This window comes from Lonchura striata, chromosome 20, assembly GCF_046129695.1.
Source record: "Lonchura striata isolate bLonStr1 chromosome 20, bLonStr1.mat, whole genome shotgun sequence".
NCBI classification, from domain to species: domain Eukaryota; kingdom Metazoa; phylum Chordata; class Aves; order Passeriformes; family Estrildidae; genus Lonchura; species Lonchura striata.
The window spans coordinates 9,365,805-9,391,248 of NC_134622.1; the positions used below are offsets into that span (position 1 = coordinate 9,365,805).

Sequence of the window (25,444 nt, forward strand, 5' to 3'; positions counted from 1 at the left end):
CGCGGCGCTTTCCTGTCAGCTGATTGGCTGGGGCGGAGGCGGGAAGGACGGAGGCACTGAGGGTCGCAGGTGCGGGGCCGTGAGGGGCGCGGGGGAAGCGGCTGCCGGCGCCTCCGCCTCGCCGAGCGCACAGAGGAAGCGAACGCCCAGGTGCTGCTCTGTGGGCTGGGCTGGGGCGGCCCCACCGCTTCCTAAACGCTCGGGCAGCGAAGCGGCTCTGCCCGGTTCGAGATGTCGCTGCGGGGAGTGCCTGGTGGCTCTGGTCACAGCACGAAGGGTCCCTGCGGTGTCCCGGGCCTCCCTCCTCCTCAGGGGCAAACTTCGTGGGGAGTTCTGCTCGTTTAAGCGAGCCTTCCTCTCAGGATGGGTTAGGGAAAAGCCTTGGAGTGAGGTGGCCTTTCCTTCTGGAAGGAGGGGTTGGATGTAAACTCATGTCAGCCGTCGTTTTTTGCTAGAATTGTTTTTCCTATAGGGTTGCTCGATGGTGAAGCTGAATCGTGCCATACATCTGATGTATATATTTAATTATTAAAAGTCAGATGAGTTAATTTATCCCAGAGAATCTGCCAGTTTAAAGTTGCTGTCTTACTTTGTCAATGTTGAAAAACTATGAGAAAAAAATCCTGCTATGTTGTTCAAAAATATTGTAACTTAAAGCCATTTATGCCTCTTTAGTATTTTTCGTTCAATAATTTCACCTTTTTAACACAGGGAAATTGTCAGTCTTTTATTATTCCAAGATATTCAAGGAAATAAACACAGAATAGTAAATTAAGCGATGCTCCTTTTCTCCTGATTAATTGCTGTATTATTTATGGAAGAAAGTTTTAAGCATCTAATTTTTAAAGTCATTGTCAAGATTTATTTTTCATTATTATAAAATGTGCAAGCTTCTGTATGTTTGTAGTTTATGACATCTTGCAGTTCAAGCTGATGGACCTCTAGAGTTAAAAAACTGGCTGGTTTTAGTTATTTCATATTCTAAAATGCTGTTCCTGCGTGGATTTGGGCTCTATTTCCAGTCTGACTAATGGAATCTGAACTGGTGTGTGCAGCTCATGGTGTTTTTTATTTATTTATTTGCTTGCTAGCATTGAGTTATTAATTCTGTATTTTTAATTGCAGTTTTAAACTTGAAGTAGAGGGGAGAAAAGCTGGCAATGCCTTCTGATGGGGCAGAATATACAATTGGGGGGGTGAAGATCCTCTTCCCCTGCAAGGCTTATCCCTCCCAGCTCGCCATGATGAACGCTGTGAGTAGAGTTTACACTGGCATTTGCCAGACTAAGAGCTTGTGTTTTCCAGTATTTGGAATTCCAGGATCTCTGTCAGCATTTAGAAAGCTGATGCATTAAATTCAGAGCTTGCAGTTGAGAATTTCAGTGGTAACCCCTCAGTGTTCTCTGTGCTGTGCAGTATCTGGGCCATGATTAGGGAATGGGGAGGTACATTTTGGATTTGGGAGCATTTATGCCAAGAAACAAGTTCCATGTGGTGGAAGTATGTGGTTGTTCATCTAGATATGCTGAAATTGCAGCTGTATGCAAATGTTCAAGATTTTAGAGGGGGGGAATACATTGTTTAAATAGAATAATTATGTATAGTAATATTCCAAGAAGTTTTCATTTTTTTGAGGAACTTTTCTAAATGGATTGTTGCATTTATAGTTAAACACTTTTAAAATGTTTTAACCGGGCACAGCTTTAAGATGTGCCAGGGAAAGTTTAGGCTGGACATTAGGGCGTTATTGCTAAGATTAGCTAACATCTGCTTTGTTTTCTGTTAATTCTGTTTCTTTTATGCTCCTTAAAGATTGTTAAAGGCTTGAATAGCAGGCAGCACTGTTTGCTGGAGAGCCCCACGGGAAGTGGCAAAAGCTTGGCATTACTTTGTTCTGCATTATCATGGCAGCAGGCTTTGTATGGTAAGTGTCTTAGTACCTGCACAACTTTTATTACAAAATATAAAAGAATTTTTTTTTTTCTTCAGCCTTTAAACATTTAGTTTCAGGTCTGGGTCCACCACCTTAATGGCAGCATAAAGCAGTAATGCTGAGCTGAGTTTAGATCCCATAAGGGAATGTGGCTGTTGGAACTTTGGAAGAAAATCCTTGTGGGTTGTGTGGATTGAATGGGAAGAGGGAGGTGTTTTCCTTTCTGTGCACTGCAGTTCTTCAGAGGGTGACCACAGCTTGTCCAGCTTGACTGGTACCTGAACTTCATCTTCACTGCTGTGCACCTCTGGCTCTCGTGTCGAGTCTGGAGCGTTTAATGACAGACAAACGACTTTGTCCCCCAGAGAAACCAGTGCCAACCTCATCGTGTGACAAGGAGGACAGGAAGGCAGAGCCGTCCCCACCGTGTCACTGCAAGTGTCACTCCCAGCCCAAGAGCAACGAGGCTTCAGCAAGTGGGACTCACAGTGCTCCTTGTTCTGCCAATTATCCTAATACAGGAACTTCCAGAAAACCTGGAAGCCCACTGACAAACACAGGTAACGTCATCTGTAGGCAGATCAAATTCTGCTGCTTTCAAGCCAGGGATGTTTTTTTACCATCATAATACAGCCATGCTTCTGCCCTATATGAAATCTGTACAGTGGTTAATGTGTCTAGAAATGTCTAACACTGTTTCCTACACCATATACATTTATAGTATTTCTAGCAGTCACTATTCTTTAGAAATTGTATTTTAAAATGTTGCACTTATTTAATGCATCCCTAGTAGTGGATATCCATTTTATTTTATTAATTACAGAATGTAAGGAAAATGAAACACTAGCTTCAAAGCTGTCTGCCAAAAAAAAGTTATCTCTTCATGCCAGTGAGAACGATGATTTTCAAGCAGACAGAAAAAGGATTCGTCCTTTGGAAACAGAGCAGCAGGTGAGCAGAGTCTGTGGGCAGTGAAATAATCCGGGTGTAGCTCAACCAAACTCTCAAATCCAATTAATGGTACAGAGGAGGGTGTGGGAAATAAGTGAATCATATCACAGTCACAGCTTAGAGTGACAGGGTTTTGTTCATTTTTATTGTTACTTCTTACAAAAGAGTCCATTGTTGCAATACATTGTTCATTATACCCTGTCCTAAAATCTTTCACATTTAGACAAGTAATATCCCCAAAATATATTTATTCCCAGTTAATGGTGTTATAATCTTGTAAGTTTTGTAACAGTGAGAAAGCAAAGCAGAAAAGCTCAGCAATAACTACAGATTCTTTTATAATTAAAACTTTATAGCTTTCCTTAATGACTTTTGTGTGGCTTAGACTTGGTTAAAGTGTTGATGCCCAGTTACTAAACCAGACTCAGCTGAAACAAAACCAGGACTGCCAGTGTGAGCACATCCCTCTGCCCAGTGCATTTTTACACTGTTTCTTTCCCCAGCAGGTTAGAAAACGTCAGTGCTTTGCAAAAGGAGTGCAGTTTGTTGATGCTTTAGAAGTTTATCATCAGAGGAAAAATGGAGAGCTGATTGTTCACTCTGAAAAAAGCATGAAAAGCGCTACTTTTTCTCCCCAAACAGTGAGTAATTCAGTAGTATCTTTTACACCAGGAGTGTTAGTTGAAGAACAATTTTGAACAGTATTTTATGTGAAGGGATTATGCATGAAACACAGCTTAATGAAGTTTGAGCAAACATTGCAGCTGATGCAAAGGTTCCTCAGTGTTTTGGTGTTTATTTTCATTTTTCTGTAGCAGAAGTATCACATGATAAGATACAAATGGCACCTGTTTCTGCAGCTTTGTTAGTAATTTTCTGCATTTCTTACTGCTTGAAAATAGATTTTGCATAAATGTTTGTTGGAGCAAAAGCAGTAGAAGAGGGCATGTGAGGCAGTAGAGGGCTGAGTGTGAGAGGCCACATTGTGATGTGGTAGCCACAAAGGAAACCAAAAGCTATGGGATTACTGTAAGATACTTGGAGTTAAATATTTTCTTAACAGAAGTGAATCTGTGTTGTAGGCCATTTGATGGGAGGTAGTTTTTATTAGTTTTGGAGAGCTCTGTAGATCTCTGAGTAAGACTTGAAATGCTTTGTGCCACTGAATTTCAATTGGTAGTTTGAAACCAAAACGCCACCAGAGTGTGCTATTCCTTTTCAAATAAAAAGACCTTTCGTCTTTCCTGATTGTAAAATTTTCGTTTATACTTTGGTGTGGGTACATGAAAAATTTGATTTAAAACTTCTAGAAATGTCTTGTCTAGAAGAAAATTGGAAACTAAGCAGTATACTGTTTGCTACATCTTTAGAAAGAAGTAACCTAAGAAGAAAGAACGGGGATAATTTCTGTTTAAGTTTCTTTTTAAGGATGAAATAATAGGTATTATTTTGCTGTGATGAGCTTTAGCAGACTGAGAACTTGTCTGGTATCAAGAAAAATACAGGAAATAAGCCTTATTTCTCATTAGTAGTTCTGAGCCTTAACTGCATTTAGTTTACAACAGGAAGGGCATCACTGCACAGGCTCTTAGGTGTAAAAATGCTTTTCTAGGGTGGCTTAGGCAATGAAGTCAACAGAGCTTCTGTTCAACACTAACCCTAATGGACTGTGTGTTTAGGGTGATACAACAATGTGATAACAGCATTGTCCTGCTCACTGAGGCAAGGCTGCCTGTGAAAAACCTGTGTTCTACAGTGGTCAACCCTCTGCTCAAAGCAGATTTAGTTTCTTATCAAGTCTGTTTATACTGCAAGAGGGAGAATGGGTTGGTTGTTGTAAGAGCATGAGAGGTGCTGCCCAGCACTGCTGCATCACAGATGTGTGGCTGAGCATCCAAACCTCTTCTCAGCTGCTCTCACTCACTCCAGAGCCTGGGAATCCATCTCTGTATTAACTCCGGCAAGGGAGGGCACTTCCAGTGTGAGTTTAAGGGGAAATTATAACCTCAGGGTACTCTCTTGATTGCTTCTGTCAAAGCATATGGCCTGAGAAACTGGGGCAGCTGCGTTAAGGAATCCCCATTTCTAGCAGGGAAAGAAAGTAAACAGTAAATGGAGAGTAGTGTAACAAACACTTGGGGTATCAAAAAACAACTGTGAAAAGAATCTGTCTTAATGTGCTAGCCCATTGCAGTTTAACATATTGCTTACAACCTGCACAAAGGGGTTTGAGTGACTTCTGTTACACATTCCAGGGGACTGGCAGCCTGTTACAATCAGGGTCTGGACTCCAGAAGGGGCTAATTTACCACGATGGGATGAAGAAAGTTGTGGATTTGTATTACATGCTCTCACCTGACACCGTATCTGATCCTTTTCCTGCTGATTGACGTTTTGAATGAGCTCTTTGAAGCAAGTTCCAGCTTAATTAAAACGTTTGCTTGGTTAGCAGTGATCTGTGAAAGCCTGTGATAAATATTGAACCGGGTTCACCTGCTGGTGACTGGGGGAGGATAAACAGCTGCTTTGTGTGCTTTAAACAAGAGGCTGCAGCAGCAGCAGAATAGTTCTTTCTGAGGGCTTCCAAAGGAGCAGTTGAAAAGCTCTGCTAATGTCACTGCTGATATCTCCCTAGATTGTGCTTGTGTGATATTTCACACAAGAGACATTCACTGCTGCAGCATTCAGGTGGCTTTGTAACTGGGAAATGTAGATGGAGATATGAAGAACTCCTCTTACCTCTTTGTGTTTCAAAGATCACAGCCCCAGTGTTTGTTTAGCTCTATTTTACACACAGTACAGGGTGGTGGACTTGATTATTCCTTTTTTAATCGGACTTCCACGTTTTTGCCATATAAATATTGATGTGATAGGCTGTTTTATCTAGCCCTGACAGAAGTACAAACAAGCTGCATTAGCCTAAGGTCCATATAGGCTGATATCTGATCTCTAATGGCATCTGTTCCTGGGTGTTTCTGATTAAATACTGCAGAAAGTACAGGAGGATCTGTTTTTGCCCTCTTCCAAATGAAAATCCCTCTTTCAGATTCCAACAGCTGAAAACAGGTTTAGTTCTGAAGCCAGAGGGTATTATGAAATACAATTCTGTTGCCCCAGTATGAATTATTTCTAATCAGCCTCCTCTCCTAATTCCTTCATAGATAAATTGAAACATTTTCTAATTTTGTTACATCTAAACCAGTATCTCTGTGTTATGAGTGTAAAAATTTGTGCTTTGAGACAACACTGCCAAGGAAACCCCTTGTTCATGGGGAGTTTTTTTGTTTTCTGCTGTAAGAATGGAAGAGGAACACCACACTAGGTGTTGCTATATGATATCCACAGTTGATTCTTCTTAGAGTAATCCAGAGTTAAAATAGTTTGCCTTCAATAAAATTTAAAGATATATTTTAAGGATTCAAGTGCAAATTGACTCACTGGAGTGGAAAGAATATGGATAACTCAATTTTTAAACTGTGTTTTAACCGATTTTCTGAAGTTTTTCTTCATTATGAAGGACCTTCTAAAAAGGTTTTATTTATTAAAGTATTTGGGGCTAATGGTAGCTGTGGCTTTCAGAAATGCTGTGACTACTGCAGGCAGTTTTATTTCTTAACTACTTACTATAAAATCAGCCTGAGTTTACAACTTTCTCAGTATTGCGGGTTTGAGTGTTTTTTGAACATAAAACTTCTTTCAAAGTTCAAGGTAACATTTTAGTAGTGAAATAATGGCTAAAGTGCCTCCTAATGCCAATATTATACCAATTCCAAACCTCTTAAACCAAACTTTTAAGCTCACCTGTAAAGTATTGTAATTTATAAGCCTCACACATAAGAACACTTTATTTCTTTTTTATGAAAAGAATAATATATTTTTAAGCCCATGATAGGAGATCTTTCTGTTCATGTTTTTACATATTAATTTGAGCTGCATTTTCCTGTTGTTCTAAGAACTCTGGCAAAACAGCTGCCTGATGGGTCTTAATATTTTTCAATTATTTTTATTTGGGTTAGCATAGCAGTGAAATATTAATAGTAAAGTCTCATCTTGGTGTCCTGTGTATTGTTTTTCCCTCTGAAAACACAAATCTGACTTGGATTAAAATTAAAATATAGACATATTCTTAAAAGCCCTGCCCAGTCACTGCTTCAGTTAAATTAATTTTTAGCTTGGTAATGTGATTTTCATTATTTCCAGGAGCAATCAGAATCTAAGTGATAGAAATATCAAGGTAGCATTGGAGCTTTCAGTGTGAGCACAGAGCTGGGCATTGCACGTATGTAACATATACCATATGTCAGCTGTTTCCTGCTTGCCTGGTGACAAGAGCCCCATTCATAACTCTTCTTTTTATCCTTGCAGTGAATAAGTAATTATTCAATATAGAAGGCAGGATATTTGGAACTGGCTATTTCATGTGGCAGCACAGGGTAATGAAATCTGCTGTTCCTGGCAACCTGAGAGGGGAATGTAACAATTCCAGCATGGGTGTAACTTTATCTGCTTTGAGGCCTGTTTATTTGGCACATCAGTGAACCTTTTATCCCAGTGAGTGGCAGCTCCAGAGGGTTACATTTACATGCTCTCTATCATGTATTGTAATATTTAATGGCAGACAAGGCTGAGTGGGGCTGAGGGTAACAAGAACTTGCTTTTCCTTGGAGTGGAAGCTGAAGACAGCTTGATCCCCAGAATTGTGGTGTAACACACAGCATGACTTAGCATTTGTTTGTAAGGGATAATCTTACTGATCCAATTAAAGGGAGGGAGGAGTACTGCAGTGGGCAGCTACGTGTTGTTACCTGCACTACCACCTGGAGCCCAGATACAAACTGTCTGACTCTGGAAGAACTCTTGATTTTCCATGAGAGGTGTGTTTGGACATGGTTACATTTGAGTTCCTTGTTTCCTATGTGTCTCCTCAAATTCATTATGACAATTTCATGTCAGTTGTTTCAGTATTTAATGATCTGATGGCGGTCTCAGGAAGAAAAAAAAAAAAGGCTTTTAACAAATATTTTACAGGATTAGGTTCTGTTTAAAATTATTCCCTGTGTTTCTTTTATTCTCCTGGTTACTCAATGGCCTTTGGCAGAATGGCACAGCAAACATGTTTCTAATGGAGAGTGTGTGGTGTAGCCTGTTTTATCTGCACACAGAATTCCTGAACTGTCTTCAGTTCTTCTGCTTGCCTTAAGGAAAAATATTATTTTAATTTGAGTGTCTGTTCCAAGTTTTCTTCATTGAAGGTTTTGCGCTCCTGCTCTGTAACAGGAGTGTCTTGAGCTGAAGCTTCAGTGTGAAAATCTTTATTTGCATTATTCACGTGTGTAAATATTCCACGGGATTAATAATTCTTTCTGATTGGGTTATGATAAAATTGTGAGTGCTGGTAGGTTTTTTTTTTAGAAATTTCCAGGCAGAAGGATGTGGTGCTTTAACATTTCAGAACTTTTTGCAGCTTGATGGGCAGCCCTGGTGACTGAACCAGCTATCCCAGAGGGCACTTTCCAGACCATAAGCAGATTCAGCACATTCATCTCGCAGTGGGATTTTGTGCATCATTTTTTTGTCTTGGTTTGCAGCCTCCTGGCCCTTGCACTGAGTGTTCCTGTTCTTCTGGGAAAGAACCTGATAAAGATCCCAGGCACACAAAGAAGAAAGAAAACGGAGATCGGTTGTGTGTTCCCAAAATTTTTTTTGGGACACGAACACACAAGCAAATAACCCAGATCAGCAGAGAGCTGAAGAGGACAGCATATTCCTGTGTCCCCATGACAATCCTTTCCAGCAGGGATTACACCTGCATTCATCCAGTGGTGTCCAACAGTAGTAACAGGAATGAAATGTGTGTAGAGTTGCTGGAAGGAAAACATGTGAGTCATTTTCTTTGAGAAAATGAGCATTCATTAAACAAAGTCAGATGTAACAGCTGGAATGAGTGACATTTTTTACTTCTTTATATTGTATTGTTTAAATACCACCTGGTGGCATTAAAATTAAATATCAATTGTTAGAAAATTTTGATACACAGTAGCACTACTGTAAAAACTTACGATGATGAGTAAGATTTATGACTGCCAGGTTAATGGTGTAATAAGAGTTAAATTATCTCTGGGTTTGTAAATGAAGAAGAAAGAAGTATCCTTTATTGATGCACATTTTAGAAACATGGATTTACTTGACATAAGGTGTTATTGTCTAGCATAAAAAGCAGCTGTTAGAAATGTTTCTGAGAAATAGCCAAATGCATGGAACATTGGAAGATTTTAGCCTGCTTGGTTTTCCTTATTTCTTGTACCCACTAAGTCTCTGCACTTCTTTGCTTTCAGGGCAAATCCTGCTCTTATTTCCATGGTGTTCACAAACTCAGTGAGCAGCATGCCCTGCAGCCTGTACCCGGCCTCTGCCAGGCTTGGGACATTGAGGACCTGGTGAGCCTGGGCAGGAAGCTCCGTGCCTGTCCCTATTTTGCAGCCAGAGAGCTCATGGTGGGGGCAGACATCGTGTTCTGTCCTTACAATTATCTCCTGGACCCACAGATCCGGGACAGTGTGAGTATACTGGTGAGAAGTGGCAAGAACTGAAGTTAAAAATAAATTATCTGCTGAATATTATGTTTCTATGGTCAGCTGAGATCCCATTTGTGTCCAAAATATAAAAATATATAAAATAACTCTTGAGGATTTTTCCCCCCTTGGATATTTTCTAGGTTATGAAAATTGATTCAAAACCTGAAAAGCTTCATTTGCACTGTGATGCAGAATATGCATTTAACAGGATCCTGTTAGTTGCTGTTTCTCATGTCTTTCACTCTGTTTCACTAGACAATAATTTTCTTTTTTAGATGGACATTCACCTAAAAGACCAAGTAGTCATTTTGGATGAAGCCCACAACATTGAGGACTGTGCTCGGGAGTCCGTGAGCTACGGGGTTACCGAGAGGCAGCTGCGAGCTGCCCGAGAGGAGCTCGATTTCATGGTCAACAGCAACATCAGGCAGAAGCACCATGAGCCCCTCCGAGCTGTGTGCTGCTCCTTGATAAAGTAAGGCAACTTTTTTTATTGCTTTCTATCAGTTTAATTACTCTTAGATTCCTTTTGATGGTGTAAGTTACTCTGTCACATCAGATAAAATGCAACAAAGCAAAACTTACAACTCTGCAGTTGTTTGATTTATGTTCATTTGAGGAATCCACAGGGTTTGATCTATTAAAAGAACTGCTGGTCTCGCATGGAAACATTGAAGTTCTCTTTTGAAAAGTGCTCTTGAATGATGTGCTGCTCTTTATGGGGCTTTTTTGAACTGGTTTATAAAGCTCAGTATGAAAATTTACATAAGATTAATTTTTGTATTTCACACGTTTGTTTGCTTATTTGACAAATAAGAAATAGCACTATTGTGTCAAAGAATTAATTAGTTCATGTTTATAGAATGTTTCCGTTTCTTGGAGAGAAAGTATTTGGAATGGTTTCAATCTGTTCATGGAATCAGATTGGAATCCACTGAATCTTCATAGTTGAAAGTGAATTTATCAGTCATGCCCTTTGTTTTCCCTGGGAAACAACTTCCTGGAAGGGATAGAGCTGAGCATAAATTGAAAATCTTGAGAAGGGATGTAACAAAAGCAAATGGACAGAAGTCCAGGAAGAAACAAGAGGTCCAGGACAAAGTCTTTTGGGTGAAGTACAAGTATCAAAGTCAGCAGAAAAAGGTTAATAATGGTACAAGTGGCTTTGCAGTTAACTGAGTTCTGCTTCAGTGTGTGCAGTGTTCATTTTGCTGCAATAGCCTGTGCAGCACAGGAGGAGTTCACTCTCCCATCCTCACTCAGAGTTAATGTTTGTGTCACACAGAGACAAGGGACTTTTTCTGCTTGGCAGAAGCCAATTCTCCTACCTTGGATATTTCAAATGTTAAACTTTAGTAAAAGATAAGAATAGCATGGCTGAAGATTTGATTGCCTCAAGCTTTTTAACCTTATCAGGAAAACTAAGGTTGATTGTCTTGGCAAATCTGCCAGCAGCATGAAAAGCAGTTGCTGGAAAGCAGAAGACTGGGTGTAAATGGCCAGTAATAGGTAAAATGCACCTGCACAGTGACATGGCTTTGCCAAATGCATGGGGAGCTAGAAAAAAAAAAATCTTATTTCACTTCTAAAGATCCTGGGCCCTCATTCCAGAAAGCACTTAAGGATGGGCTTAGTGCCACAGGGGTGCTGCAGTGACCTTTGTGAGGAATTTGCAGCTAGGCCAGTGGAGGTGTGCTGGCAGGCTCTGTGGCTGAGATGCACATTTAGCAGGACTCATCACTTTGGTCAATGGAATATGCTGTGTCAACAGTGGAATTTTCTGGTAGTGAGGGAAGCAGCAAATACTCTTCCTGGAATTGAAGGCATGTGTGCAACATCCATTCATTCTTTTCCTGGAAATACTCCATACAGCAATTTTCACTTCAAAACCAGAGATAACCTTTCTGGGAATTGAGCTAATTTTATTTATGCTTCCTGCTTAGCTCTAAAAATGATTTAACAGGCTTTGCAAGTAAATGCTTTAATGTTAGATGGAATTTATTTGAGAATTTAGGGTGTTTTTTTTGGTGATATTTAGCCATTGTGTTAAGTTTGTATTTGCATTTATTATTTCAAAAGTATGTGGTGCTGTTTGAAGTTCATAACAGGGAAACATTTTACATTTCCTGAAGTGTTTTGCCCATTGTAAATCTGTTTAATTCCTGTCACAGGAGCCTTGTCCTAATTTCAATTCCAGTTCTTTTTGATGCTACATTTGAGAAGCTAGGGCCAAATTCCATTTGTGTTAGTGGTCACCATTCCTTAATTAAATAAAGCAAATTTTAACCAGAGAAGTGATTGTGAAGTATTAGTGGGGTTTTGTTTGCATTTAACCTGGCAGAAGGGAAGTTATATTTTAATTGTTCCATGGATCAGGTTATTTGTGGTGACAGGGCAGGAAATGTAGAACTGAAACAGTCCCAGAGCCTTGCTCTTGAGTTGCTAACGATGAACTGGTTTTGCAGGTAGATATTTTGAGCTGTTGCAGCACTGACAGCTGTCTTTTTGATGCCTCCTGCCATTTGATGGAGCAGACAGCTCCAGCCTTTCCTGGGAGGGAGGGAGAGAGGGAGCTGCCTGCTTTTCTAACCAGAGACAAGGCCTTGTGGTATTGCAGGGATGAAGGAAGACATGCTCACCCAGAGAAAATTCCAGCTCTCCCACAAATGAGATGATCTCCATGTTTAGCTCATGCTTTTAGCGCTCAATCACATTTTGCATTGTATTACAATTATAATTCTGCTTCAAGCTGCAGCAGTTGCCAATACCAGTGGGTAGGTTTAAATGGGTACTCTTTATTGCCCCACTTTCCCTTCCATGTGTAAATATGAAAAGTGTTCATTTCATGCCTCAGGATTTATTCTTAATTGGGAAGTCAGTAGCTGATAGGGATGATAAACCAACCTGCAGCAACTGGAGTAGTGATGAGTGGCTTTTGATATGCAGCAGAAATCTTGCTTGAATGAGCCTGACATATCATAAGAAGAAATTACATTTTAATTCCTCTTCTTCATTATCTATTTTATAAAGTATAAACATATGAGGAGAAATTTTCTTCTCATTTCAATGAGCTGCATCCAGAGCAGTTCCATGGGAGTTCAACAGTGAAAAACAGGCATAAAGGAAAAGCAGAATCTCTCTCCTTATATTTGGTAAAACATTCATCATCATCTTAGAAATCTGGTGCAATTTTTGAGGTTTGCTTTGTATGTGCAAAATATCTAAATCTCTAAAATCAATGCTAAAATGATTTCTGCTTTTTCTCTTTCAGCTGGTTGCAGGAGAGCTCTGGGCAGCTGGTGGAGAGAGCCTATGAAACTGCCTGTAAGGTGTGGAGTGGCAAAGAAATGCTCAACTTTCTGTACAAAATGGGAATAACTGGGATTACTTTTCCCATTTTACAGGTAATGTTGTGTGCTGTATAAATGAGCACCACCATGCATAATAGTGATGGTGTTAAACATCTTAAAATACACATAAGTTAAATGGAAACAGGTCTTTTAATTTACTGCAATACTGAAAAGTTGTCTGAAAATGATTCCTGATGAAAACCAGGAGTAATCCACTTGAGCTACTGGAATTTCTGGAGAATCAATGTTTTGAAGAATACAATTGCTCACATACAGTTATTTGAATTGAACCATTGAGCCAGTGATATTTTTGCCTGTTCTATCCAACTGCATTTTTATTGTGTTGAAATGTTTTTACCCTATTTTCAAGTTTATCCCTCCTTTCTGTGTAAGCCAGCTATGTTAAAAACATTGTTAAAAATTGAAAGTATTGTTCCCTTTCCCTTGGCCCTTCTTTGCCCTTTTGCCTCTGACTTTTTAGGGATTTTAAATGAACTTTTAAAGCAGCGAGCTGACAGTCTTATATCTCTGTTAACTTTGGTTTTGAGAAAACACTGAGAATGTTGTTAATATAGAATTTGCCTCTTGCAGAAACATCTTGTTGCTGTCATGGAAAAAGAAGAAAAAGTATCTATGCATGGGAGAGAGGAACTTATTGAGGTGCCAGTTGTGAGCCCTGCAGCACAGATCGTGCTCAAAGGCCTCTTCATGGTCCTTTCCTATCTTTTCAAAGAGAACAGCAGGTCAGGTCTAACATTTATCAGCTGAATGCTCACAATTTGATTGCTTAATTGTAGTTTTTACTGATATTTCTCTCTCTGTATAGGTTTGCAGATGATTACAGGGTTGCTCTACAACAAACTTACACCTGGATGACTGAAGACCAACGTGATGATGCAGATACAAGTTCCTTCTTCACGAGGCCCAAGCACAAAAAGAGTTCAAGGCAGAAAACCCTTGTCCACATGCTGAATTTTTGGTGCTTGAACCCTGCTGTGGTGAGCTGAGTGTGAACTAAAGATAAAATAATCTGAGTGATAACAAACACACATCAGATCTGAAAGGGATTGTGTTGATTTTCTAAATTCCTGCTTTTATTTCTCCCACCCAGGCTTTTTCTGACTTAAATGAAGTTAGAACAATTGTTCTGACATCAGGCACACTCTCTCCCATGGATTCCTTTTCCTCAGAGCTTGGTGTGAAGTTTTCCATTCAGCTGGAGGCGAATCACATTATCCGGAATTCCCAGGTAAAGTGGGCATGGCTGTTCCCTCTCCTGAGCTCTAATGCTGCCCATGGTATGAAAACCAAATAAAAGTGATGGCAAACTTTCTGTCAGTTAAAAGAAAGGTCCAGACTGTTGCTTGGCTGAATGCAATGGAAAAGGACATTTTCAAATGAATCAAGAGGCAATTTTTAGACACATTTGCCTAGAAAAGTTCCTCGTGCTGTATTGCTAACAGCAATCTCATATCAATTACTGCACTGCAAGTACTGAAATGAATTTAAGCAATATCTCAATATTTCTTTCACACTTATAATTTCATTATTGAACCTGCTGTGATTTATCCAGCCTGGTTTAGATTAACTTTCTCCCTGTGGGACACCCCAGGTTTGGGTCGGCACGGTGGGAGCGGGCCCCAACGGGCGGAAGTTGTGTGCAACGTTCCAGCACACAGAGACCTTCGAGTTCCAGGATGAGGTGGGAGCCCTGCTGCTGTCAGTCTGTCAGACACTTGGCCAAGGAATCTTGTGCTTTTTGCCATCCTACAAGGTAAGGAAATCTGAATTGTTCTTCTTTCCCTCAAACCACACACCTTTGAAAATGCACTGTTAATACCCAGCTAAGAAACCAGCACCGTAAAACTTTCTCCTAATTTCACAGAAGTAACATACCATAAAAACAATTTCAGTAGTTCCAGAGATCAGCAAATACCAAGCACTTCACAAAAAGTGTATTCAAATATAGGCCAAATAACAAAATACTTTTAAATTCCATAATTCGCTGTGAAATTACTTCTTAAGTCACTTCCCAGTAATGGAAGGTAATGTTACTCCTTCTCCAATATATGTGTGATCTTCTGCTTTATGCATCAACATGCAGAAATGTTTATCAAATAAATGCATTGTAATAACACAGTGGGTTATATTCTTATTTCTTGGCATTTGTGTTTGTTTTCATGAGCAAACAGGTTTGGTTTTTCTCAACAGATGCACTTATTAACACAGACAATAATTTCAATTAGCATTACCATAAAACCAGCCAGATCCATAATTTTTCCTTATGTTGTTTCCCTGAAGGTTTATAAATTGCTTATTGAGAAAAAAAATTAAAATCACATAATGAAATGATACTTTCTGTATAACTCAGCAGCAAGAATGTCTTTGCATGTTCTTTCTGTGCTATCAGAATGCAGAATTCATCCAGTTAATTTCTCCTTCCCTTGTTTCTTGTTCCATTTCACTCCACTGGAGATTGGAGTGTATTTTTCTTTAGTCAGGGGAATTGCTCACTGACATTGGCTGAAAGGAATCAAATTTCTCCATTTCAAACTATGTAATATCTAATTTCACTGACAACAGTTATCTAATTATGGTTAATCTGGATCTCCCCTTAGTTCTGCTTTCTTCTCTATTTGTTGTTACTGTTGTTTATGGTCAGGAACAGGAATATAAACCTGCAAGATAATTCTGTAACTCATACTCATTTTTCTTGTAGTGCTTGCAAGAGTGTGACTTTTCAAATTTTAAATGATTATTTGTGATTTTTAAAAATCGTCTTAACAGACAAAGCACAAAGACCTGTCAAAAAAATCCTAGCAAATGATTGAAAACACCAACATGATGGACATAGGATTTCAGACCTTTCCGCCCTAAGGTTCCTAAGCAGAGAATATTTTACAAAATGAAACAAAAAACTACTTATTATTTTTTTACAAACCTTTCATCTTTTATTATTTAACTGGCAGGCTATAAAGGGAGGGTTGTTTCTTGCCTGCATATCTTTAGGAATTGGAACCACAGTGCAATTCCTGACAGTAGCCATTAGGTGACCACATCAGACCAGGTAATGTAAGCCCCTGAAAAAAGCAGATTGCTGACCATAAATTTATTTAACCTCACAAAACCCTGCACTCCCATGCAAAGGAAATGATCTGACAAGAAATCTCCAATTCATTTAAGAATTTAACTGGACCATCTTTCAGTTTCCAGCGTTATGTTTCTAAGTGTGTCATGTTGGAGAGTTGATCTTCCTTATCTAGACCTGACAAATATATATGGAAGTTTTTATGAGAATATCAATGTGAATTGCAAGTACAGAAAGACTTTGTAATGACATTTAATAAAGGAGGAAAACAATTGCTGGCCAGCTCTGGAACCTTCCTCCCCCTGCCCTTCTGCCTCACTGAAAGGTCACCCCACACACGCTGAGTGTTCTGTTCTTTGTAGGAACACTCCCTGAGCCCAGCAAAGTATTGATAAATAGAAATTGCAGACAATTGAAGGATGATATTTTAAAATCACATTGCCAATATTTTTCAATGGATGCCCTTTTTCTTTCTTCTACTTTTATTCAGGATTGGGTTGTCTTTAAGTCTGAGATTTATATGTTGAAAATACAGAATAATGTAAGCACATTAATACAGGAAAACAAAGTATTCTTTCATCATCATAAAGAATATTTGCATTTCAAAAGTGATTTTCACAGGAAATTACTGCCTCTCTTTAAAAAGCTGCAGCCTTCAAAGAAATTTTTCAAGGCTGTCAAGATCTGATTTATACACATGGTCATGGACCTCACTATTATGATTTAAGCAGATTTTTTGATGGCTCAATCTCTTTTATGAATTGAAGCTTCAACTTTGGAATAAGTGTCAAATAAAGGTGTTTTTTTTGTCCTGTCTGCAAGGCTGAAGGCAATGCTTTGAATTTGAAGTACTTTCTATCCAGGTAATTTGATGGAGTTGGAATTTAGTTTGGTATGTACAGTGGATTTCAGCTGGGAATTACTGCCTGCAATGTGAATGGGGGAAAAAGCAATTAGTAGATAATTAGTAGCAATTATTAAGATAAAGGGAAATTTATCTTAATAAAATATTTGAGTAAATATATTTTTAATTGATGATTGGCTGTTTAAAAATATATGTATAGGAAATATATGGAGTTAATGCAGTGGAGGAAAATGTCTGGATGGGCAAACAGCCCATCAGCTGTACATCCGCATGTTTGATAGGTGTCTGTTATGAACAGCTGTGATAGTTCATGTGGGGTAATTCACAAACAACATGGAATTTTTTAATGTCATTGTTGGAGTTGTGGCACATTTTAAAGAATCAGCTTGATCTTAACATTCACCAAATTCCAAAGCTCCATCATTTGTAATGCTCCTAAAGCTGGTGATACTACGCAGCAAAAATGCATTTATATGAAAATCAGTAGCAACTCCAGCAAAAAACACTCTATAAAAGAGAATATCAGAAGGTGAAAAGATTGCCCAGAAATCTAAGATGCTTTTAAACAAGATTAAGATAAGGCCCATTAGGGCTCATGTTGCCAACCTGTCTGCATTAAGATATATCTTGCCTGGTGCCTGCATCTTGGATGATTCATTCAATATGTGTCATATCAAAGTCAGGCTATCCAGCAAGGAGAAAAATGCTAATGCTTATAAATTTTAGTGATAATCCATCATGATGAATTAACTGACCTTTCTTAGTAGCATTTTTTTTTTTTTTTTTAACAAAAGAAGCTTTGGATAATGATGTTAATGTTGGTTTGGTTTGTTGTGTTCTCTGAGGCATTGTTGGTTAATTTGGATCTGCTAATTAAGGAGTCATCACTTGGAAGCAGAATTTTTACAGTTGTAGTTGAAAAGGGTTTGAATGAGTATTTTCAACAGGAGAACTTAGGAACTGATAAGAATTCTCTGCTTGAAAACCTGAGCTCATTGCAGGGAGATTGGACTGGATCCCATTTAAAGGTTCCTTGCAACCCAAACTATTCCATGATCATGGAATAGTGGCACAGTTAGTATAAATTAGCATATAAATGATTTATGCTGCATTGCACTGGATGTTTTCCTTGAGAATTTTGGGATAAGGTTATAGTGATGACACACAGCAGCTTTTGTCAGTTACAAAAATAAATGCTGAATTTCACAGTTGAGCTTTTATTTGCCTCATAACTTGAGGAGCTGCTAGTTCAGAGCTGAAGCTGTGTCAGTCTCATCCCATTTTCCTGCTCTCTGGGCTGATGGTGTTTTCTGGAGTGGGAACAGCCAGGATTGGGTGACAGCAAATCCCTTTGGGCTGGAGCTCCTCTCCTTGTTGCTTGGCTCCCTCTCCCTGTGTCAGGTATCCACCAAACCTGCAGAGGAGTCTCAGGCAGGTGTTGTTTGCCCTTGTGCTGACAAACCACTCCTGGCACCCTCCCACAGCTCCAGACAGGCAGGAATTAACAATAGTAATTAACTCTGAGCAGCATGGAGCTGGTTTCAACAGACTGAGAGTGTTCAGGTTCAGGGGAATGATTTGGAATCAACAGGAGGGACCTTGGTTTAACCCCTGGCTGTGTCCACATGGATTTAAACCCTGGCATAATGTAAATGTGGCACCTTCAGATATGGCAGGCTGAGGGAGAGATAGCATTTCATGATTAATTCTCAATGTCTGGCTCTTCTTCATTTCAGACAGAACCTTTTCTTACTGAGATACATGAGATTGGTAGAAATTCTTGTTTTCAACAAGTGTCTCAGTAACAGACAATGAATAGAAGTCTGAAAAGACAATATTTTAATTTCTAAAACTTTCCTGAAACATGGGTTTGTAAATAACTTATAAGAAACCCATTTTTTCTGTCATCAATAAAACAAAACAATGCTGCTTTCAGACAACTTTTACTTATTTAATAAATTACTTCAATAAATTTCCAAAGGATGGTAGTCTGTTTAGCCCAGCCTATTAAAAGCATTAAGATTTGAACACTGGCTGTTAAAATGAGTAAATGGCAATATCACAAAGTTAAACAAATGCCAAAAAACATTTTCCAGAGTACTGGGATTGTAACAATACCATTAATGAGGGCAAAGAGGTTTTAATGCAATTTGCACATTCTAAAGTTTCAAAAAGAGGTTTTGAGTTAGTGCATTATTAATGCTCTGAACATCTGGAACTATGTAAGAGCCACAGACATTGAGCAAGTGCAGGGTTTCCCCACTAGGTCTGATGCTGGCTGATTTCCTCCCCAGCCAAAAGCTTGTTTTTAGAAGTTTGAGACAGTAAAATGACAATATCCAGATAAGAGTGAAACATTCCACAGCCTCTTTTTGCTTGTATTATGTACAGAGGAATAATTGGAAACCATTAGGTTCATGCAGTTAAAAGGTGAATTTGAAATTAAATAGGAAAATAGTTCTTTGCACCACAGATGGGACTCTGAGGAATTATCTACTGAGTTCCATAAAAATGCTGAACTTTTTCTGTTGGGTGTATTTCTGTATTATATGCAGGGATAAATGCTTCATCAGGAGTAGTAATCTCCTTGATGTTCCTGTTGACAGCTGTAGGGGGGCTTTGAAGAAGAGATTTACTCCTGTGTGTAAATATTTGCAGAGTGCAGGGATCTGTTCGTGTCATTTATGACAGAAATTTCTTCTTTTAAGTTACATCAGCATTAACTTTCTGGATAATTTTAGTGTTAGAGAACATAATTGACACAGTTACAGCCTGAAAATGCTACAGGAAATGAGAATGTTTCAATGTTTCATCCAATTTTAGATGTTTTGACTGCAGCTAATGCCCAGCATCCCTGGCATGGAAAGGAGGATGCCTTTGGCATTTCAGGAGTAAGTTTCAAAATAATTGTAAATTAATAATGATGCTCACTTTCTGGCCAGCATTTGCTTTCTGCTCCCAAGGGAGAGGTTTTCTCTTTCTCCAGAAGCCTCATTTGTTTGAGCCAAACTGCTGCAATGGCCCTGTGACAGAGAGAGAGACCCCAAAGCTGGAGAGGGCTTTAGGGACAGGATCCTGGCACCCTTTTGACTCAAATTTCTGCCTAAAAGGAGAACAGGGTGAGGGAGGAGTAATTAAACAGCCCCTGAGGGGCACCTGGGGCTTGTCCTGGCACTCTGGGCTGAGCAGTGCCCTGGAAGTGCCAGGAGCTGTTTTGGTGCTGCCCTGAGAGGGCTCTGGCACCACAGCGACCCTTTGGGGTTTTGTTTCTCTTTGGAAGGAAAGACTCCTTGCCAGGTTTCAAGCTGCTCCTTTGTCCTTCCTCTGATGGAAATCTTGAGGAAGTGATTTCTGTCTGATGGCCATGATTTGGGGAAAATGAGCTCTAAAAAAGCTGAATTCTAATGGCTCCCAAATTATTAATTTCAACATTTGCACCTAATAAACGTAGATAGAATTTCATTTTACTTGTACAGATTATTTCTTCATTGCTTGATATTTGCTCTTCCCCTGCACTGTTTTCTTTTTGAACTTAGCTTCTTTATGTTTTATGGGGGTTTTTGTTCCCATTAATCATATACAGTATCTACTTTCAGTTGAATTCTTTATTTTCCATTTTCAATATCAGTCATACAAACTGTCTAGCTATGAGGCTCCCACAGTCATCCAGAAATACAATTATCTGAGGTGCCTTCTGAGAGCTCCAAGAGCTCTGTAAATCCTAATGTGATTCCTGAAGTCTACAGTTTGCTTTTCCCATTGACTTGGGCATAGAAATGTCTGTAAAAGTCCCTTTGTGAAAGGGAAGATTTTAACCATTCCCTCCCAACACTTTGCTTTGGGCACTTTGAGAAATTGCTTCAAATAGAAAAAAAAAAAATAAAAAACAGAAGCAGAAGAAATTATTAACTCCATACAAAAATAATTGTAATGAGAATTTTTGTATAACAAGGTATATAAGATTTATCTTTACTGTCATCAGTTCAATCCAGCTGTGCCAAATTAAATTTGCAGATGGAGCTGGCAATTCACACCCTGGCAGGATCATTTCTTGTGGAATTACAGAGGCTGCAGCAAACTCACAGCCAGAATAGTGCTGGGTTCTGCAAAGGAATAACTGAAGTGTTGGCTAGTTGAAGTTCTCCTAAACTTTAATGATTTATTAGAAGGTTTTCATATAGAATTTTTTGACCTTGAGTTGTCCGAGTTTTGTTATTTTTGATGGTTGTTTTTTTCCCCACTGTTCGGTTACCAACAGCAGGCCAAGATAAAATTTTATCTTTGGAGATGGTAACTGACAATCTGGATAATTGCAAAATGTGTTTTCCTTCTTAAATAGTATGAGAGGATCATAGATGTACACACCAGTTATTGGGTGATTTTCCTTTTTTCTGGGGAATTAGAGCCAATCCAAATGTTAGAGATGTTTTGAGACCTTAGAGAAGATGATCTGGGAGCCCGTGGCTGAATGAGCAGGTTCTTCCCCCCTTCCCTGTGACTGTTCTTGTGCTGCTCTGTGGATCTCCTGAGCAAAGGAAAAGTTTTTATCCTTTTTATTCATTTTTTTTCCTAGTTAGTTTCCAGGTGGCTTTGTGAACTGTGGTGCCTCATCAGGAGGTCAGAGAAGTGTCAGAGACAGCTCAAGGGAAGAGATGATGTTGCACATTCCAAGATTATCCTTTTTTGTTTTCAGTCTCAGGGATGAAACATTTTCTTGTTTCTGGGTTTTTTGGTTTTTTTTTAATATGCTTTCCAGGGTTGACTGTAATTGGAGAATCTATAAAGATCCTCCTCTGGAAATCCTGATTTTTTTCACTGTGGCTGACATTCTGAAGCTGTTGGTGTGAGTTTGCGGCATCCTTAACTGCCTCTGTGTGACTGTGAATTAACCAAGTAACTGGAGAGGCACTCAGGTGAATATTCTGGGTGACTGGAAATGTGGGTGAGGTGATATGAAAGGAATGCCCTGCTGTGGCTCCTGTGCTGTGCACAGCCCCAGCAGCAGCGGGGCTGGAGCTGTTTGCTGTCCCCGAGACCCTTTCCCACTCTTCCTCCTTGTGCTGGAACGTTCTCCTCAGCCCAGGGGACATTCCCACGTGTGCCTTGGCTCCCACATGCTCTCTTTGAATTGCAGCCTGCAGAGAATGAGCAAACACACTGCTCATGACTTGCTGAGCTGCTGTGGTGACCAGCAAGGGCTGTGCAATAATTCAGGTGCCCTGTGGCACTTGCTTTTTACACAGAGCAGCTCCTTGCTGCTGGTGCTGCTCGTCACATAAAGCCCAATCCGGAGCGACAGTCGTGGCAGATTATTGGATATTATGTCTAAAAAAATTACCTGCCATGCTGGCAGATGAGTGTTTGGCCTGTGAATTTCACACCCTGAGAGTTGGGCAGTTTAATATTTTATTACACTGTTAATTTAAATACCCTGAGCAGACAGCATCAGGAAAATAAACGAAAAATCTATTCTTGTTTCTCACTTCGGAGCTCGGACTTGTCAAAGCGCTGCAAGCTGAATTGTTGTAGCTCGTTAACACATGCTCCAATTTCCCTTGTAATTAACACTTGCTGCTTGCATCTTTTTCCTCCTATTTAAGTAGGAACTGCATTGAAAATGAGTTTCCACAGTCAAGAAGTTTGCACTCTGTGAACGATGAAGTCCTAATAGTAAATAACAGAGTGAAGGTGTCTTTTTTCTTCCGGAGCTTGTAATAAAAGGGAAGGAAAACAGTTGTGAACAGGGAATAATATCCATAAACAACATCATTCTTAAGAAGCTTTATCCTGCACAGGTTATTTTAACATTAATGCTCTGAAGCCTTTACAACCTGAAGAGTTCATGGTCCCTTTGCCATCTCTGTGAAGCATGATGTGACTTCTTCATGTGTGAAAAACACCAGATATGAGAGAAAAGAACTGGATTTATTTAGGGATCATGTTCTGCATCAGCAGTGTAACAGCTCATACAAGAATCTGAATATTAAATGTATAGAAAGGAATACTTGGGCTATTCTATATTCAGAGGAATTTGACATCATGGGGGGGGGGGGTCTGGGAGCCACAACCTGTGTCTTAGAAAATTAGAAAAATTATGCCTCAGTTCTGCCTTCTGATAGGGTAAGCAAGCTCCTGTGTGAGAACATTTAATTAGTGAGTGATGCATTCATTGCACTTTGATTCATTTTACAACACAGTAATGGACTCATTTTTAGCAAAAATATTTCAAACCAAATAATTTGCAATGTGCTACAGTAAAAACTTCATTTTTAGCTTTTATTTCCAATTTTTGATCATTAGGTGAGAAATTATTTTCCTAAGAATCAGAACAGTGTTATTTCTTTCTTTCTAATTTTTTTTTTTTTTCGGGGGACAGAAGGGAAGGAAGGAGAAGAGATCGAGTTGGGTACTTGGAAGAAATAGTTAGTTAGTTAGAATGTGGTAGGGGGACATGAAGCATTTCCTGCTGGGACACTGGAGCAGAGGCAGCTCAGAGCTGTCCCCCTGCCAGGCTGGGCAGGTCCCAGTGCCAGGAGCTGCCTGGGCCAGCTCCTGGGGGAGCCTGGTGGCCCTGTTGGCCCCGTGCCCGGGGTGAGGCTGCTCCTCCCTTGGCTCACTTCTCCCAGGGGTTCTGTGCTTCATTGCTCATGTGCCACTAAGACAACCTTGGATTTTTTTTCCCCCCTTTATTCTGAAAAAACAAAGAGGTCAGAGATGACTGAGCTTGCCTTCTGGCTGGGGGGAGAGCAGCAGTGGAGATGCTGACTTCATCCATGACCAGTTCATCATTTTCCTTTTTATTCCAGACCAGGATTTAAACCATCCTTTTAAAAATCACTTTTTTTCCTGGAGAGCTCTCTCTGCATGAAGGGTTTTCCCTCGCTGGGATGGGAAGGTGTAATGATAGCCTAGGGTGGATGTACAAGCAGTTCCTGGAACACAGGACTTGCTGTCTTGGTTAATTTTAAAACCACAAAAGAAACCCTGTTTTGAACCAGGTTGTTCCTAACCAGCTGCCACAGAGCTCAAAGACTGAACAAAGACTCTCCAGCTTGTTTGGGGTCAAACATGTTGGGTTTTTGGGGAGAAATTCTCTATAAAAAAGCTTCTTCAGCTGCAGAAGCAACATATTAACAATGTTATTTTAAAGTCTTTGGCGTGCAAAACATTTCATTTTTCATGACTGCTGTCGCCGTGCACGTTTTCCATTATTTAAGGGGGTTATTGAAAAATTGATGGTATGTTGGGAGCAGAGAGACATCCTGTGGCTGCAGTGTTGATTTATGGCACATGGAGCACACTTCAGTGCTTCAGCTTCCTGCTGCTGAGCGCCACTTTGTCATTGTCCCCAAAGAAAAGTCCTGCCAGTGAAATCCCCCGTGCTGCCCCCAAGCTGACTGATGCATACTTTGCCTTTGAAAATGATGATGAATTATTCACCTTTTATTGTGCTGGAGTGTGCACATGGTGATCAGAATCTTGTTCATAATACAGAGTTTTTCACTGTGGTCAGGGTTTAGTTGAATTGTGGAGTGGAGTTGCACAGTAGCTTTATCTATTTAATTTTTTTCTTGTTTTTTTTTTTTATTTCTCCTGCATGTCTGTGTGGATGAGAACAGATTTTACCCCACATTTCCCACCATATGTGGGGATCTCAACAGCATTCTTTGCCCTAAATATTTGGGTTCATTTCATGTTTGTTTAAAATTCTCCTGGAGAAAATAAGTACTGTACTTCTCAAATTGAAAAGACACCTTTTCCAGGGGAAATCTTGAAAAATCACACCTCCATGGTTTTAAAGTTTTATCCTTCCGAATAATTTTCTGCTGTGATGAAGCAGATTAAGTGACAGATCTCCTGAAATAGCACAGTGCTGTAGATTTCTAGTCCAGGGCAGCTTTTCCCCAGAAGTGCTGAGCACAAACTCCATGACCACCTGTTAGGACAATTCAGAGTTTCTGTGATCTTTCAGAATTCTGGGGAAAATGTAAAATATCAGAATAATAAATGTGTGACATGGCTCCAGGTCCCTGCACAGCCTCTTGAATTAATAATTTAAATTTTTTTTTCATATTTTCTGTTTTGTTCTTATGGAGCATTTAATTCCGGAGGCTCTGTGAGTCTTTGGGAAAGGAAATCGGGCAGGAATTCACCTGGAATGTGCATGGAGGGAACCAGGCAGGTTCAGAACCTTGCTGGGTGATGCCCCTGATGCAATAAATGGGAAATGTGCAGGAGAAAGCAGGGGAAGCCTCTCCCTGGTAAAAATAACATCCTTGTGTGGCCTTTCTCCATTAAAATTCTGCTTTAAATCAATTTATTTTTGGTCCATAAAGACAAGATTACCCTGTGCACGTGTATTTAGATGGATGTTTAGTATTTCTCTCTAGTTTCTTATTAACAGGGGGAATTTAAAGCTCTATTTTAAAAGTAATCGTTAGTTTAAAAGTGAAATATTTTGGCACAGATTCTCTTGAAATTAAATCTGTTAGAACTGGAAGCTGAGAAAATGAAATTTGAAGTTTAAAATACTTTTTTGGTGAAAAAATACATTTATATTTTGCATTGGCTCAGTCATTCAAATGAATGAATTTTAAATACCTTGTCCTGTGTTAAAACCCTCCCATAAACATGGGGAGGGTTTGTGAATCAGTTTCTTGCTTAACCTCTCATGAAAATCTA

The 25,444-nt window shown here is 39.5% G+C and overlaps 1 protein-coding gene across 1 annotated transcript in view; it reads left to right on the forward strand.

Annotated features, from left to right (window-relative positions):
* The first annotated feature begins 24 nt into the window (after positions 1-24).
* The window catches only part of BRIP1 (BRCA1 interacting DNA helicase 1), a 49,962-nt gene continuing 24,542 nt past the window's right edge, over positions 25-25,444 (forward strand). Inside the window, exons 1-14 of the mRNA XM_077787566.1 lie at positions 25-150; positions 1,126-1,253; positions 1,813-1,924; positions 2,299-2,493; positions 2,757-2,884; positions 3,388-3,525; positions 8,473-8,763; positions 9,220-9,441; positions 9,735-9,934; positions 12,731-12,863; positions 13,401-13,552; positions 13,636-13,807; positions 13,921-14,058; positions 14,422-14,583. Of these exons, the coding sequence (XP_077643692.1) occupies positions 1,161-1,253; positions 1,813-1,924; positions 2,299-2,493; positions 2,757-2,884; positions 3,388-3,525; positions 8,473-8,763; positions 9,220-9,441; positions 9,735-9,934; positions 12,731-12,863; positions 13,401-13,552; positions 13,636-13,807; positions 13,921-14,058; positions 14,422-14,583 (2,136 nt within the window). The 5' untranslated portion in view covers positions 25-150; positions 1,126-1,160. The remainder of the gene's footprint in view (positions 151-1,125; positions 1,254-1,812; positions 1,925-2,298; positions 2,494-2,756; positions 2,885-3,387; positions 3,526-8,472; positions 8,764-9,219; positions 9,442-9,734; positions 9,935-12,730; positions 12,864-13,400; positions 13,553-13,635; positions 13,808-13,920; positions 14,059-14,421; positions 14,584-25,444) is intronic.